At 39.3% G+C, this 12,502-nt stretch overlaps 2 protein-coding genes across 3 annotated transcripts; one reads left to right on the top strand and one right to left on the bottom strand.

The window, feature by feature from the left end:
- Window positions 1–43: 43 nt before the first annotated feature.
- LOC135486205 (ankyrin repeat domain-containing protein 13C-like) lies at window positions 44–10,703 on the top strand. 2 transcript variants are annotated; one of them, XM_064768858.1, is made up of 14 exons: window positions 44–155; window positions 1,014–1,055; window positions 1,324–1,428; window positions 2,595–2,726; window positions 3,914–3,980; window positions 4,200–4,344; window positions 4,993–5,124; window positions 5,340–5,407; window positions 5,732–5,819; window positions 6,799–6,819; window positions 7,674–7,823; window positions 8,107–8,135; window positions 8,445–8,545; window positions 8,847–10,703. In XM_064768858.1, the coding sequence occupies exons 1-14, from the start codon at window positions 53–55 to the stop codon at window positions 8,978–8,980; spliced, it is 1,317 nt and encodes a 438-aa protein (XP_064624928.1). In that variant the 5' UTR covers window positions 44–52; the 3' UTR covers window positions 8,981–10,703. The 2 variants fall into 2 exon arrangements, with proteins under 2 accessions (XP_064624928.1, XP_064624930.1); XM_064768860.1 differs by lacking the exon at window positions 6,799–6,819.
- LOC135486206 (sterol carrier protein 2-like) lies at window positions 10,679–12,403 on the bottom strand. Its single transcript, XM_064768861.1, has 3 exons — window positions 12,186–12,403; window positions 11,673–11,882; window positions 10,679–11,269 (listed from the first exon to the last, which is right to left on the bottom strand). Exons 1-3 carry the CDS (start codon window positions 12,342–12,344, stop codon window positions 11,180–11,182), a joined length of 459 nt encoding a protein of 152 aa, XP_064624931.1. The 5' UTR covers window positions 12,345–12,403; the 3' UTR covers window positions 10,679–11,179.
- Window positions 12,404–12,502: the final 99 nt, after the last annotated feature.

Consider the following 12,502-nt stretch of genomic DNA (forward strand, 5'->3'; position numbering starts at 1 on the left):
CTCCAGGACGTGCTGCCATCTTTCAGCTAATTAGTCAAACTGCTGTACCAACATGGCAGACGAATTTCCTCTTCACGAGTGTGTTTTCAAAGGAGATATTCGTCAATTATCACAACTTTTAAGATCTCATGATGTTACTCAGAAGGATAAACATGGTGAGGATTATATAGAGTCTGTGTCTACTGAATTTCATCGCGATCGGGCTTGCCGTATTGCCGTTTTCACTAGATTTTTTGAAGTGCTCATACAAGATCATTTCACCTGTCAAGTTTGTAGTGTAAAATGTACAGTGAGGGTGACAGTGTACATGTAACATACATAGTACCCTATCGCCATCGGCCTATGCTGTGTACATTCAGCATAATAATACATGCATGACCTTTGTGACACATACACCTGTTATTTATGTGTACTGTTGCATTCATATTACGAATCTCATAATTATTGGAATAAAATAGGCTACGTGATCATGCCTGTACTCTACTCAGACTCGGTGGTTTAGACTGTCACTGTGTGCCTAGGAACGAATTTACAATCCCTGATCATGGACATGCCCCAAAAAAGGGTCATCGATTGACGAAATAAGTGCCATTGTTGAATGGATTTATAGTTGGATGCAATCAAACTACGTCATTTCCGATCGGGGATTGTAAATTTTAACCATTTTAATCATCATCATCATCATTAGATATCATCATCATCATCATCATCATCATCATCATCATCATCATCATCATCATCATCATGTCCCAGCATATCACTATCACTATCAGTAGGCCTATGCACCATCTCGTTTTTTCCGAGAGTTTGTTGTGCATAACAACACACATGGTCAAATACTTCCACTTTCAAGAAGTACTAGGCCTACCGTACTCCTATAAAAAAAGTATCACTCGGAAATTTTGGTAGTCCCTTGCTTGATTAAAATTGTAATCTCTGATGAGCACCCGTTCTGTCTAATTCAATATTGTTTATTTTGCAACTCCTGATGAATTTCTTAATTTGCCTTCTAGGGAATACGCCACTTCATCTGGCAGTTATGTTGGGGCACAAAGGTAAGTCAGTTTTGTCATTTTGTTGGAACTGTACCGTGTTAGCAACTCTGAAAACACTATGGGCAACATCGACTGAAAAATCAAGGTGGCATCTGATACTTAAGTGCTGATTGACCTATATCTTGGTCCTTGGATATTTTGATCATCAGTGTCATGATTGGTAAATTGATACATGTACATGAACTGCTTCGTACTCTTTGTTTCCATAATTAACCAGTATAAGTTTATACTTGGACCTTATACCAAAAAATTACTCATCTTGTTCCAGAATGTGTTCACTTACTGCTTGCCCACGGCGCCCCAGTGAAAGTAAAGAATGCTCAGGGTTGGAATCCGCTGGCGGAAGCTATAAGTCGGGGTGACAGACAAACAAGTAAGTTGATTATCTTCATGGTCTACACATCAAGAAAAAGAATAATAAGATTATACACTCATACTTGTTGCCCAGACCAGTCAGATACAGAATCTGTCCTTGCTTCCTCTTGGTCTCAGGTACACGAGAAGTTGTTACATTGAATTTCAACCTCTAGCAAAGTCCAAATTTGGTGATCTACTCGCAATATCATAGCACTCATAAATTTTATAGAGACGTTGTCCTGACATATGTAAAAGGGAGTGTTACTGGCATACACTGGGTGGGCCGACAATCAATATCACAAACCTAGTCTAGATGTTATTGAGGCATTGATCTTGTGTTGGTGTATTGCCGTATTGGAATTTTGGAAACTGTACTGTCAATGGGCGATTCCTAGAAAACAATGAACCTAACCTCTATAAGTTAAATGATTCATTCTACGAATCTATGAACTGATCCATCCAGCCTTCTTGTCACAAACCCTTGTTGAGCTTTGATTTCTGTAATGTTCTAATCCCTGAGTAGATGTAAATCAGTGACTTATCTCAAAAATAATTAGATACCAGTACTGTTGCGATATTATTCATAAATTCTCTGTGACGCCTATGATGCTCTCATCACGTTCTTGTGATCAATATCTTGTTGTATGTCATACATCCCAAACCGCCAGACATGCTATTTTGGTTTGTAATTATCAAGGCATTGAAATCAATTATCTCTCTAGACATGGTAGATTTATAAAGGTGATGAGAGGTTGCTGCTGCGCTTCCCTCAAATCACACACAATATCATGAACAAGACGTCCTAATCATGATTGGAAGTTCAGATTATATATTGGCAATTAAACCAGGGAATTATAAAAAGTATCCAGGGAGTCGGATTTGGGGAAGATCTTGTAAAGAATACAAGTCAGAGGATGCTAATTATTGTCTTGGAGAATGTGAGAGGTTTGTTAATCAATGGCAAGGATTTGAAAAGTGCTAATGTAGGCATGCATCAATTGCTTCAAACACCGCAGATCTTGATTGTCTAATCACAAGTCTAATTATTGGATGAACAAATCGACCATTCATTACACGATGCAGTCTTCCCTTGGGACAAATGTCCATTTGGTGCAATGCATCAACCACTTTCCAGATTCCAAAGCCAGGGCTCACCTCTGAATCTCGTCTTTCTCTTTTTAGTCACCTCCTTGTTACGGAAGTTGAAACAGCAATCACGGGAAGCTCTTGAAGAGAGGAGACCAGCTCTTATAAAGGCTTTAAAAGATTTAGGAGATTTCTACCTAGAACTAAAGTGGGATTTTCACAGTTGGGGTAAGTTGTAGCTTTTCTAACTTTCAATGTACCGTACATGTTATAGGTAATTTGACCCAATTATTGATGCGTATTGGAAGTAGTGGACTTCAGTTAGGACATTTAGTGACTGTGACAAGGCCAACGTTGACTAGTTTCAAAAATTAGTTGCAAGTTCCTGATTGTCATTTCTATCATGATAGGAAAGGGTTAACCATATTGAAGAGTGCATTTATGCATTTTGGTATCATCATCATGCATTTAAAGTAAGCTACCACCTGGATGAGTCATTTGTTGAACTACCCGGCAACTCCCTGTCTTTAATTCTAAAGCAAATCATACCAGAATTGTTCACTCACAAGGGCAAATTGATGAATTTATCAAAGATTTGTAATTGAATAAGCAATAAAACACTGAGATACGTGACATTAGGAAGACTCTGATATTGCTGTTGGCACTGTAACAAGATTAGCTGTACCAACATCAACTATGGGGTTGGAGACAATAAGGCATCTATCTCAGTACAGTGCTCTGATGGGTTTTAGTGTGATTGGACGCTTAGGGTTCAGGGTATTGAAAATGTGTGGCACTGGCAGTGTATGACTGTCCTACACTGCTGGCGACACTTATGGCAGCAGTTCCGGGAAGAAGTGGCAAGGTATTGAGCATGTATGCCTGGCTGTGAGAGTTGACAGCAATGTATACTTTTAAGTCTTGAGTGCGAATTACTGGCCCTAAAACAACGTTTGGTCATGTTAAATCGTACTACATTTCGACACCAACCCACTCTGGCTTTAGTTCAGTCAGTTAATCAAGCATGTTTTTCATTCGTGTCGAGTATTCTCCTCTACTTAATATAATACCGATACTCAAATTTGAATATTGGTTTCTTCTTAAAATACTTTAGGAATCCTCCCACTCGAAATTTCTCATGTTCATGTTTAGTCTGATCTTTCAGAAGGAGAAGGTGAAGAACAAGATTGATAATGATGTAAACCTGTCCTCTTCTTCCCGCAGCAAACCTTACAAATCACTTATATAATGTGGGTTGGAAAATTTATCTATTGATTTTCAGGTCATCATGCCTAGCTAATTCCCCATCCTCAGGATTATTTCCTCACAAATGATATTAAAATCCATCTGCTCAATGCAACAATTACAATAAAGTTAGCGGGTGACTAATTTGATGATTTGCTTTATCTTGTCAGTCCCTTTAGTATCAAGGATCCTTCCATCCGACATATGCAGAATTCACAAGAAAGGCTCAAGTATAAGGTATGTATTGCAGAAAAATGTGTAAAAACATAATGTCATGCAGTTAACAACAATAAGTCAGTCAATCGAAGGCCTCCAAGTTGTTTGCCTGTCCACCTTGATGACTGGGAATGGGAAACCCCACTGAAACTGATGACCTAGTGCACGAAAAGGGACTCACCTCTTTCTCGTTCTCAGATTCGGGGCCGATCTTAACCTCCCTTATCTTTCCCTTTCCAGATTGGACACAACTTTAGTAGATTTCAATGACATGCGATGGGAGCATGGTGATATCACTTTTATATTCAACGGGGAATCGAAGCCGTCAAACTCACTGACTGTTCTAGACAATAAACTCAAAGTCTTTCAAAATATCAGGAATGAGGTAGGTCACAATAGCTGCGCTTACACCACGAAATATTGGTGGACCAATTGCACTTACACCACCACATTGCCGCGACAAATTGGTTCGGCAATCCATTGCCGATACAAATTGCCGAGCGAATTTGTCCCACCAAGCTTGATGGTCCAAATTCGCCCGGCTTGTTAAAAGCTCGGCTTTGTCGTGGTGTAAGCGCAAATGGATCGGCAATTAGCTAGTTAGATGGTTCGGCTCCAGGCGGCGCTTTCGAAATGGCGCTTTCTGCCAAGGCTTTCCGCGTTCTGCTTATTGTTTGCGCGCCATCTGTAGCCGGATTTTATAACTAGCTGCAGCGCTGGTGTAAGCGCTTGGTGGATTTTCGATGGTGCGGCATTGGTTCCCGAACCAAGATTGGTGGTCCATTTTCAGGTGGTGTAAGTGCGGCTAATCAGAGAAGTGCAATACCCTAGTATATTAGTAACGTAATCTGGTTTTACAATAGTGTGATAGCAGGATGTGATTGTGAAGAAAACCAGGCCTTTTTAGAAGCAACTTGAAATTAAAGTGTTTGTGGAAATTAGTTAATCAGGAAAACGCTCGGAAGGATACCTTGAATACGTTAAGAGAGACCTCTGCTCTTTCTATGTTGACAGTCCCTATTGTTGCCTTCAGGAGTCTGAGTCTGAGATAGAAGATGAAATAGACATCCTGATGAGCAGTGATATCGTCGCTGCTCAGATGCCGACCAAAAATATCACATTCACAAGAGCACAAAAGGGTTTTCTATTCAGGGAAGATAAAACGGTAGGTTTATTTGCCTGTACTTCGTGGTAATGTGTTGTCAGTTAGGATGTCCTGTTATGCTCTGTTCTCATATTTCAAGTCATTCTTTGGCTAGCATCATCTGGTGCCAAAGCCAAAATTAAAAATAAGCATGCTGTGAGAAAAGACGTGGTTGGCAACAAGACAAGAGCTGATGGAAGGCCTTTTCAAACTTTAGATATATTTCTTTTTTCCAGGAAATGGTTGGTGAATTTAAAGCTGATTTTTATGCAGTCCATGGTATGCTCTTAGATACACGAAAAAGGTAGGGATATTGTATTGTTCATGTGTTGTCTGTGCGTGTAGAGTTGTCGAAAATGTCTCAATTGTTTCACAGTTGGTACTGAGAATGGACTTGATTTTAAATGTGCAATATCTCGGATATTCATTCATTAGTATTGTATCAATGCCACTTGTTGCAATTTGCTGCGATCATGGCTGTTGCTCTGGGACCCCTTTCAATGCCACATCTTAAAAAGTCCTTTCGAGCGCACTCCCATTCTAAGGTTCCACTGGGTTGCTAAAGGTAGCTGATCATAATCTTGTTTGGCTTTTGAATATTATCTCACAGCCACTTTTGTTTCTGCAGACGAGAGCATTTATCAGATGAGGATCTACAAAAAAATAAAGCCCTGATGGAAAGCTTGAGTAAAGGAACAATCGTAGAAAACTGTGATGTAAGTGTTCTGTATTATTTAGTTATTCTCTGCTCTATTTATTTGTTGTTATTGATTTCTTCTTGTGTTAGATGTTTGGAATAGGTGCCAACTCCATGGGCAAGTGCAAACAGGTTAAAGACAAAAGAAATGAAGTGTGTTATTCGAAGCATTCATTCTATGCAAGGCAAGTGCCAACAGGTGCAGGCAGATAGTCAGTGAATGCTTTTTGGCCATGGGCATCCATAAGGGTCAGTTTATGTGGTAATTTGACCAATTTTCACCAAGGATATCACATTGACGATGCCCATAGAAATCTTCTGAGATTTCCTGTTACTTCCAATAATTACCCAAGAACATGAGTTGAATAAAAAAAAGAAACCTTGTGAGATGACCCTTCTTATATTTTTTCAATTTCAGCTTATGCAGGTACATTTCCATTCTGGATATGAAATATTAAATTTTGGCTTTTGGGTTGTAACTTTCATATTCTGTCTGCATTGCCCTGTCATGTCTATTACTAGTCTATAGGATGAAGCCTGACTCATTGTATCGCATTTCTTGAAACCTTGTGATATTTAGGGTATTAAGGCAATGGGAATTTAAACATAATTGCAGTTCATTGCAGCATGCATGATGTCCACGGTAGCCAGCTGCATGTGATAAAAGTTAAATATCTCTGGGAATCGGTTGAGGTTAATTTAGGTGTGATGCCAGTTTGTGCCCAAGTTGTCATATCTGTCATGCCCAGACCTGCAACTCGAGCAGCTCTTGTATTCTCGCTTGATCTAGAATACACGATGACTTGCAGTATGATAAAAATAGCAAGAGATCTATCATTGTGTGGATTTTGTGATAACAGCCAGTAGGCGTATAGTATTAATCATGGTAATCAATTATACCATTGAGCTGAAACTTCAGGACTTTTTTTCTCTATTCATGTTTTTGTTTCAGGAAAGTTTCATCATTTGTCACTTAATTGTCTTATTTTTTCATCAAGAAGATACCAAAGGACACAGAAGTAATTTAAAATCAAAATATTTAATTTTCATATATTTTTTATGTTCAAATCTAAGTGTTTTGCTTCCTTCTGAAGCTCACCTTTAGCATGGTTTTATTGCCAATATAAAACAAAAGAATAAGTGTACATTCTGAATAGCATTTATATGAATATTTTCCCTTCCCTTTCATTTAAACCACCCAGCCCTCTCTTCCTTGCAACAAAATGTAATCCAAATCACTTCTTTTAAAAAACAATATTTTCAATATCTCTCATACATTTTCCATTGCTTTTAAAATCCACTGTGTGCCTAATTGTCTTTCGATATTCTTTTATTCTAAGTGTTACTTTGATGCGATGCTTGTTGATTTCTGTTGAATTGATTAGAAACATCTTGGTTCACACACCCAACTCTGCTCAAGGCCCAGTGAGTAATATTACTGTGTGGTGACACTGATAAATGTCAATGACCAATATCTCCTCCATCCATTCCGGGGGAGGTGTCTGTTACTTAATTGGGAAGTCAGCAACCCTTTAGCTTTTAGCTGCCCTAACGAGATGGTCAAATTGAAATGAAGCGTTAGCAATAAATGTCAAGGGCCAGTCCATGCTGTGGTGTGTTAGTAATCGTTACAAATGATGATGATTTATCACCTATGGCCATTGCCACAGTGACACTGTTGTTGATCTCTGCTTCATGAGGTGATTAAGGAATTTGAAAGGTGACTGATTCTGGGGTTAGTTGTCTTTGACCCTCTAAGCTGCGCAGTAGAGGTACTGTTTACTGTAGCTTTTCAATGAATAGTGGCAATAGGTTTTGAGACTTGAACCTTAGGAAAACGCCGTCTTATAACTCGGTGTATCCTGTTTTCCAGATTCAGCGGCGGCCTTCTCTCCTCCCACCTAGTACCCCAAAAGTCAGCTGGGAGGTCTACATCAACAGTAATGAAAGCAGCCCTCCAAATCTGGGCAGGAATCAACGGTTAAAACGAACATCAAAGTCATTCAAGGCAACGTTAGCAATGGTGAGTCCAGGTGGTGACTGATATCTCAGGTTCCTTTGCCTATTTGGATTGGCCATGGCATCCAGATGTCGATTAGTGACTTTATGCACTCATTCCAAAATTGACATGGTATCAGAAGCCGTGATCCCTAAATCTATCCCCCTCCACACACACACACAACTTATGCATTGAGGGTAGTACTTTATGTAATCTCCCCTTTAAATCTGCTGTCTGTTATGTCAGAGGATTAGGCTGTTGACAATGCTACAGTTCTTGTAAAGTGGTCTCTTCATGTCTGTTCCAGAGTGAAACCTTCCCCATGACTGTTGAAGTGTAAGTATCTTCTATTTTAAGGACATTCCACACAGAGATGCATCACATTGCGTGACACTGTCTTTCGATTGTTATAGACAAGTTGTCTTGCAGTTTGTGTTGGATTGCTGCTCTGACTTGAGATTCAAAGACGATGTCATTTTGGTGATGGAGATTACTTTGGACCTGTAATGACATCATGTCAATTAGGCTGACTTGCTATAGCCTCATGATCTTTATAAGTAACCCGTCAGACACTTTCTTGTGGTCCAAATCATTAATGTCCATTGAACCTTTGTGTGATTGACCTCGTCTTGTTTCCTCCCACAGACTGATGGACGTCCTGGAGGTTATTGCACCATTCAAACACTTCAATAAGCTGAGAGACTTCATGCTCACCAGGTTACCACCAGGATTCCCTGTCAAAATTGGTAGGTTGTAAATTTCATGGAGTAGCAGTACGGAGCACCCTAAAGACCTTGTCACTGATTCCAACCTTTTGATGAATCTGGCCAGACCTTTGCATGTTCTCAGTTCCACTAGGATACTTATCAGTAAAAAGGTAATACAAAAGAAATGCCAGCTGGTATTTACAAGATAGCAGGGCTGAGCTTTATCATTGTCACAAGCTTTCTCAACCTCGGTCCTTAATCAGATTTAGATACCAATATGAATCTTGGAACCAGATAGTGCTAATGTATGTCAACTCATATTTTTGTTCTTTTCTTTCAGAAATCCCAGTATTCCCCACAGTTACTGCCAAAATAACTTTCCAAGTTTTCAAGTACGACAACAACATTCCAGGTCATAAATTCCGCATCCCACGAGATTATCACGAGGATCCCAATCGCTTCCCTGACTTATGACACTTCATGGAGACTACCTTCATCCATGTCCTTCTTAGTCAAAGATGCGTTGGGTATGACTATGATTGCACTCCCTTTGAGGAACAGTACAATGCACCCTTACTTGGCCTGGATGTACCGCTCACTAACTTAGGCAACTCAAGTGCAGAAATGACTTTGGTTTTCTGACTAATGCCCTTGGCCTTGGTTTTATAACTAGAACCTCTAGAACTAGCAAAAGCCTTGGCCTTTATTTGACAGCTTAGAGTAAGAATTCTTCAACATAAATAGCAATAAAACTATTCTTAGCTTTTCACTCTTTGGCTTAATTTCACTGTGTATTCCTGTGTTGACCTTTCACTGGCAGGGATTTTATGGGTCGTCTGGTGGTGGAGTTCTGACATGTGAAAATGAGGCGGCCAACTGTATGGTCAGTCAGGATTGTGGTGACTTGTATGTCGGGGCTTTGCTGGGAATCAGAGAGTGGCCAATTTCACAGCCATTTATGTCCCCTTAGCAGCCCCATTAAACTTTTGAAGAGAGGCGCTGATCTTGAAAGAGGTGTTTAACTATATCCTTTCCATCAAATAATTTGTGCAAGACACAATGAAAGGACCATCTACTAAATTAGATTGATTTTACATGTGTCTTACTAATTTTTCGCTATTAAAGGAACGCACAGCTGGTAGAAGTTATGATCTTGTGTTGTTAGTTTATTACTGATTTGGTTTAATTTTGATGGGAATTTGTAAATAGGATTAGGGATGATTTTAAAGAGTATGCCATGTATAAATGTGTAAATACATGTATCATCTTTTATCTATTGGTTTGTCTCTTTGTAACCATGTCTGTTTATTCAATGTACTTTGCCATTAAGGCAAAGAGAGCTTCTTCGTGGATGCAAGAGAGCTCTCCTGCTGCCATCTTGTGACAAAATGAATAACTATAAACTGCTTGTAGGCTAGAGTTGGAAACTTTTATTTGTCCTAAATTGATAATTTTTGGTAATTTTACATTTAAACATTGTACAGTCAACTAATTATGTGCTAATCAATAGGTATTATCATGTCAGAACAATATGATATTGCAAAATAATATCTAATCAAAGGTTACAGTCAAAGCGGTACAATTATATCATGATGGAGGCGAACAAATTTTAAAGATGTAAATTGAACAAATTTTAATGTAATTGGTCTGTGGTGTTGATAAACAGTACATGTATCTCATTTAATCTTGTGACTGTAAGTTTTGTCTCCAAGTTTGTCAGCAGATCTGTAAATACCACCACAAGCTGAAATAAAAACTTAAAATACATTGGTTTCTCCAACTGAGCTGGATTTTCAGTTCTAGTTTTAAAAAGTTGAGATCATTCCGGACTGAGTTTTATGAAATTTGTTGCAAGAAATCGCTTAAAACTAAAGAATGATTACTTTGGGATGATTATTTGAGCTAAAACATCTTGGTATTAAATCATCCTCTGGTGGTTCTGTGGACCCAGGCCCAATTCAAACCTGTCCTTCTGAGCTTCTCAACAGGTTTTTGTTGACATTTCTGTTGCTATGGCACAAGATCGTATTCACCTAGTACTGTAATCGGTTGCAAGGATCTGCCATATGGCCTAAGTGTGTATATAGTTGAGATAATCAACAGCCCCTGAAAACCTTCATCAGTCATTTTATGTACATATTTTGGATGTGTTATTTATCAAGTAATGAATAAAGGAACAGTTACTGTTTTGATAGAATATTATTCTTTTGTTTGTATTTTCATATCTAGTGAGATGAGGCCAGACTCCAGATGTACAGTTATTGCATCTTTACCCTCAAGTTTTTTTACTTTTAATCAACTTGGGCATCTCGGACTACGTCACATCCAGGAGGGATCTTTCATCAGGCAGGTGACTGTCTGTAAGAACCTGACTGTGATAGTCATTTGTCACAGGGACTTCAGAATGGCTGTCGATTGGAACATGGCAGCGACAAGCCCAAATGTTAAAAAAACCCTGGCAGCTGTTCAGGGATTGTGACATCTAATCTTGATGTATTCATTATGATGAAGCAGAGGATGACAGACATGTCACCAAAGTCAGAACTCCGTGGAAAATACAGAAACTATTGCATTTATTGAACTCCATGTAGTACTGATTTTGAGGCCAGTCATGCATTTAACAGGTTTTGATAGCCTCTGACGTGAAAGGGTTAACCCAGGATTGCGTCAAGTTTAGCGTTTTGATTTCGGTGGTTTTAGTTTCTTCAGCTTCATCGCCAGTCCCCAGCTTCCTTTGATACTAAGCTTGCCTTGGAAGAATGCCTGAAACGAAGAGTGCAGAATTGAGCAAATGCAAGCTTTGTTACATGTGTTCCTTCAGAGACAGTAATGAATAAGAACCAATTGCTAGTAGTGATTGCCCTTGGCTCAGCAACTCCGATTCCATCAATCCCATTTTCGAGGTTTGGACTTTACATTTGAGGAGTTATTAACCTGCCCTAGTAGGCTATATTAGATTAGTTTCTAGTTTCATTCAAAGATTGTGCATCACTCGGTATTGCAGATTCTCGGAACCCAGACCGTAAAATCAATTATACCATGACCATGGATTGATCATCATCCTAATCATAGTTTAGCAGTGTCTGTGACTACATATGGTCTTTCCCGTTAAGAAAGGGGGTTATCCCTAAATTTTTTCTATTATGATACTTATTAAAGGACTTACAGCTATTCCCGACAGCTTCCCTGTCATCAAGGCAGTTAGATTATCATCAGTCATCGTGATTGTACAATCAGCTTCGGTCATATCTCCAAATCGTACTGCTCCGTTTCCATTCTTCAAATCTACAAACCAGGTACCCTGCTTGCCTCCGGGTCCATCTGTCACCTTAAAGCTATATGTGCCCTTTATCTTCTTCACAAGAGATGCACCTTCCTGAAAAGTATTTGCCATATAGAAAGAACATGGTAGTTGGCAGACTTCATTAACGCGCGAGTGGTGAATGACCAAATGGTTTTGAGAAATTGCTCAACTACGGCAATAATGGAAAATCTAAAGCTTCATGACAATTTTCCGCAAAGCCCCGATTTACATTCCACTTGTAAAACTAAAATCCTTGCATGCTCACCGTCCTCAGCTTCTTCAAAGATAGGGAGCAGGAGTACAAAGTTCCCCGTCACAGCTACTTATATTCAAATGACAAGGTGATCATAGGAAAAAGACACATTGAGAACAAACCTTGGCAACAACTGCTGCCATTTTCTTGAACACGGGAGCACACTTGAAATCACCTCCATCATTTGTACCGCTTGCAGGTACCACCTGAACTCGTGCACTGGAAGGATGAAACCGATGTGATAAAACACTGACATGTAACAGAATGATGAGAGGAAACATTTCGGAGAGAATGATCGACAAGCTGGAACTTTGTATGGAATTTCAAGAACCAGGCGAAAGGCGCAGCATGTCAAGCTAGCTGTAGAGTCTATATGATACTGGATATACTTGAAGTTAAGTTGAGGACAGCCAATGGCTGAGCAATACATCAATCATTG

The sequence above is a fragment of the Lineus longissimus genome, chromosome 4, assembly GCF_910592395.1.
Source record: "Lineus longissimus chromosome 4, tnLinLong1.2, whole genome shotgun sequence".
In the NCBI taxonomy this organism is placed as follows: Eukaryota; Metazoa; Nemertea; class Pilidiophora; order Heteronemertea; family Lineidae; genus Lineus; species Lineus longissimus.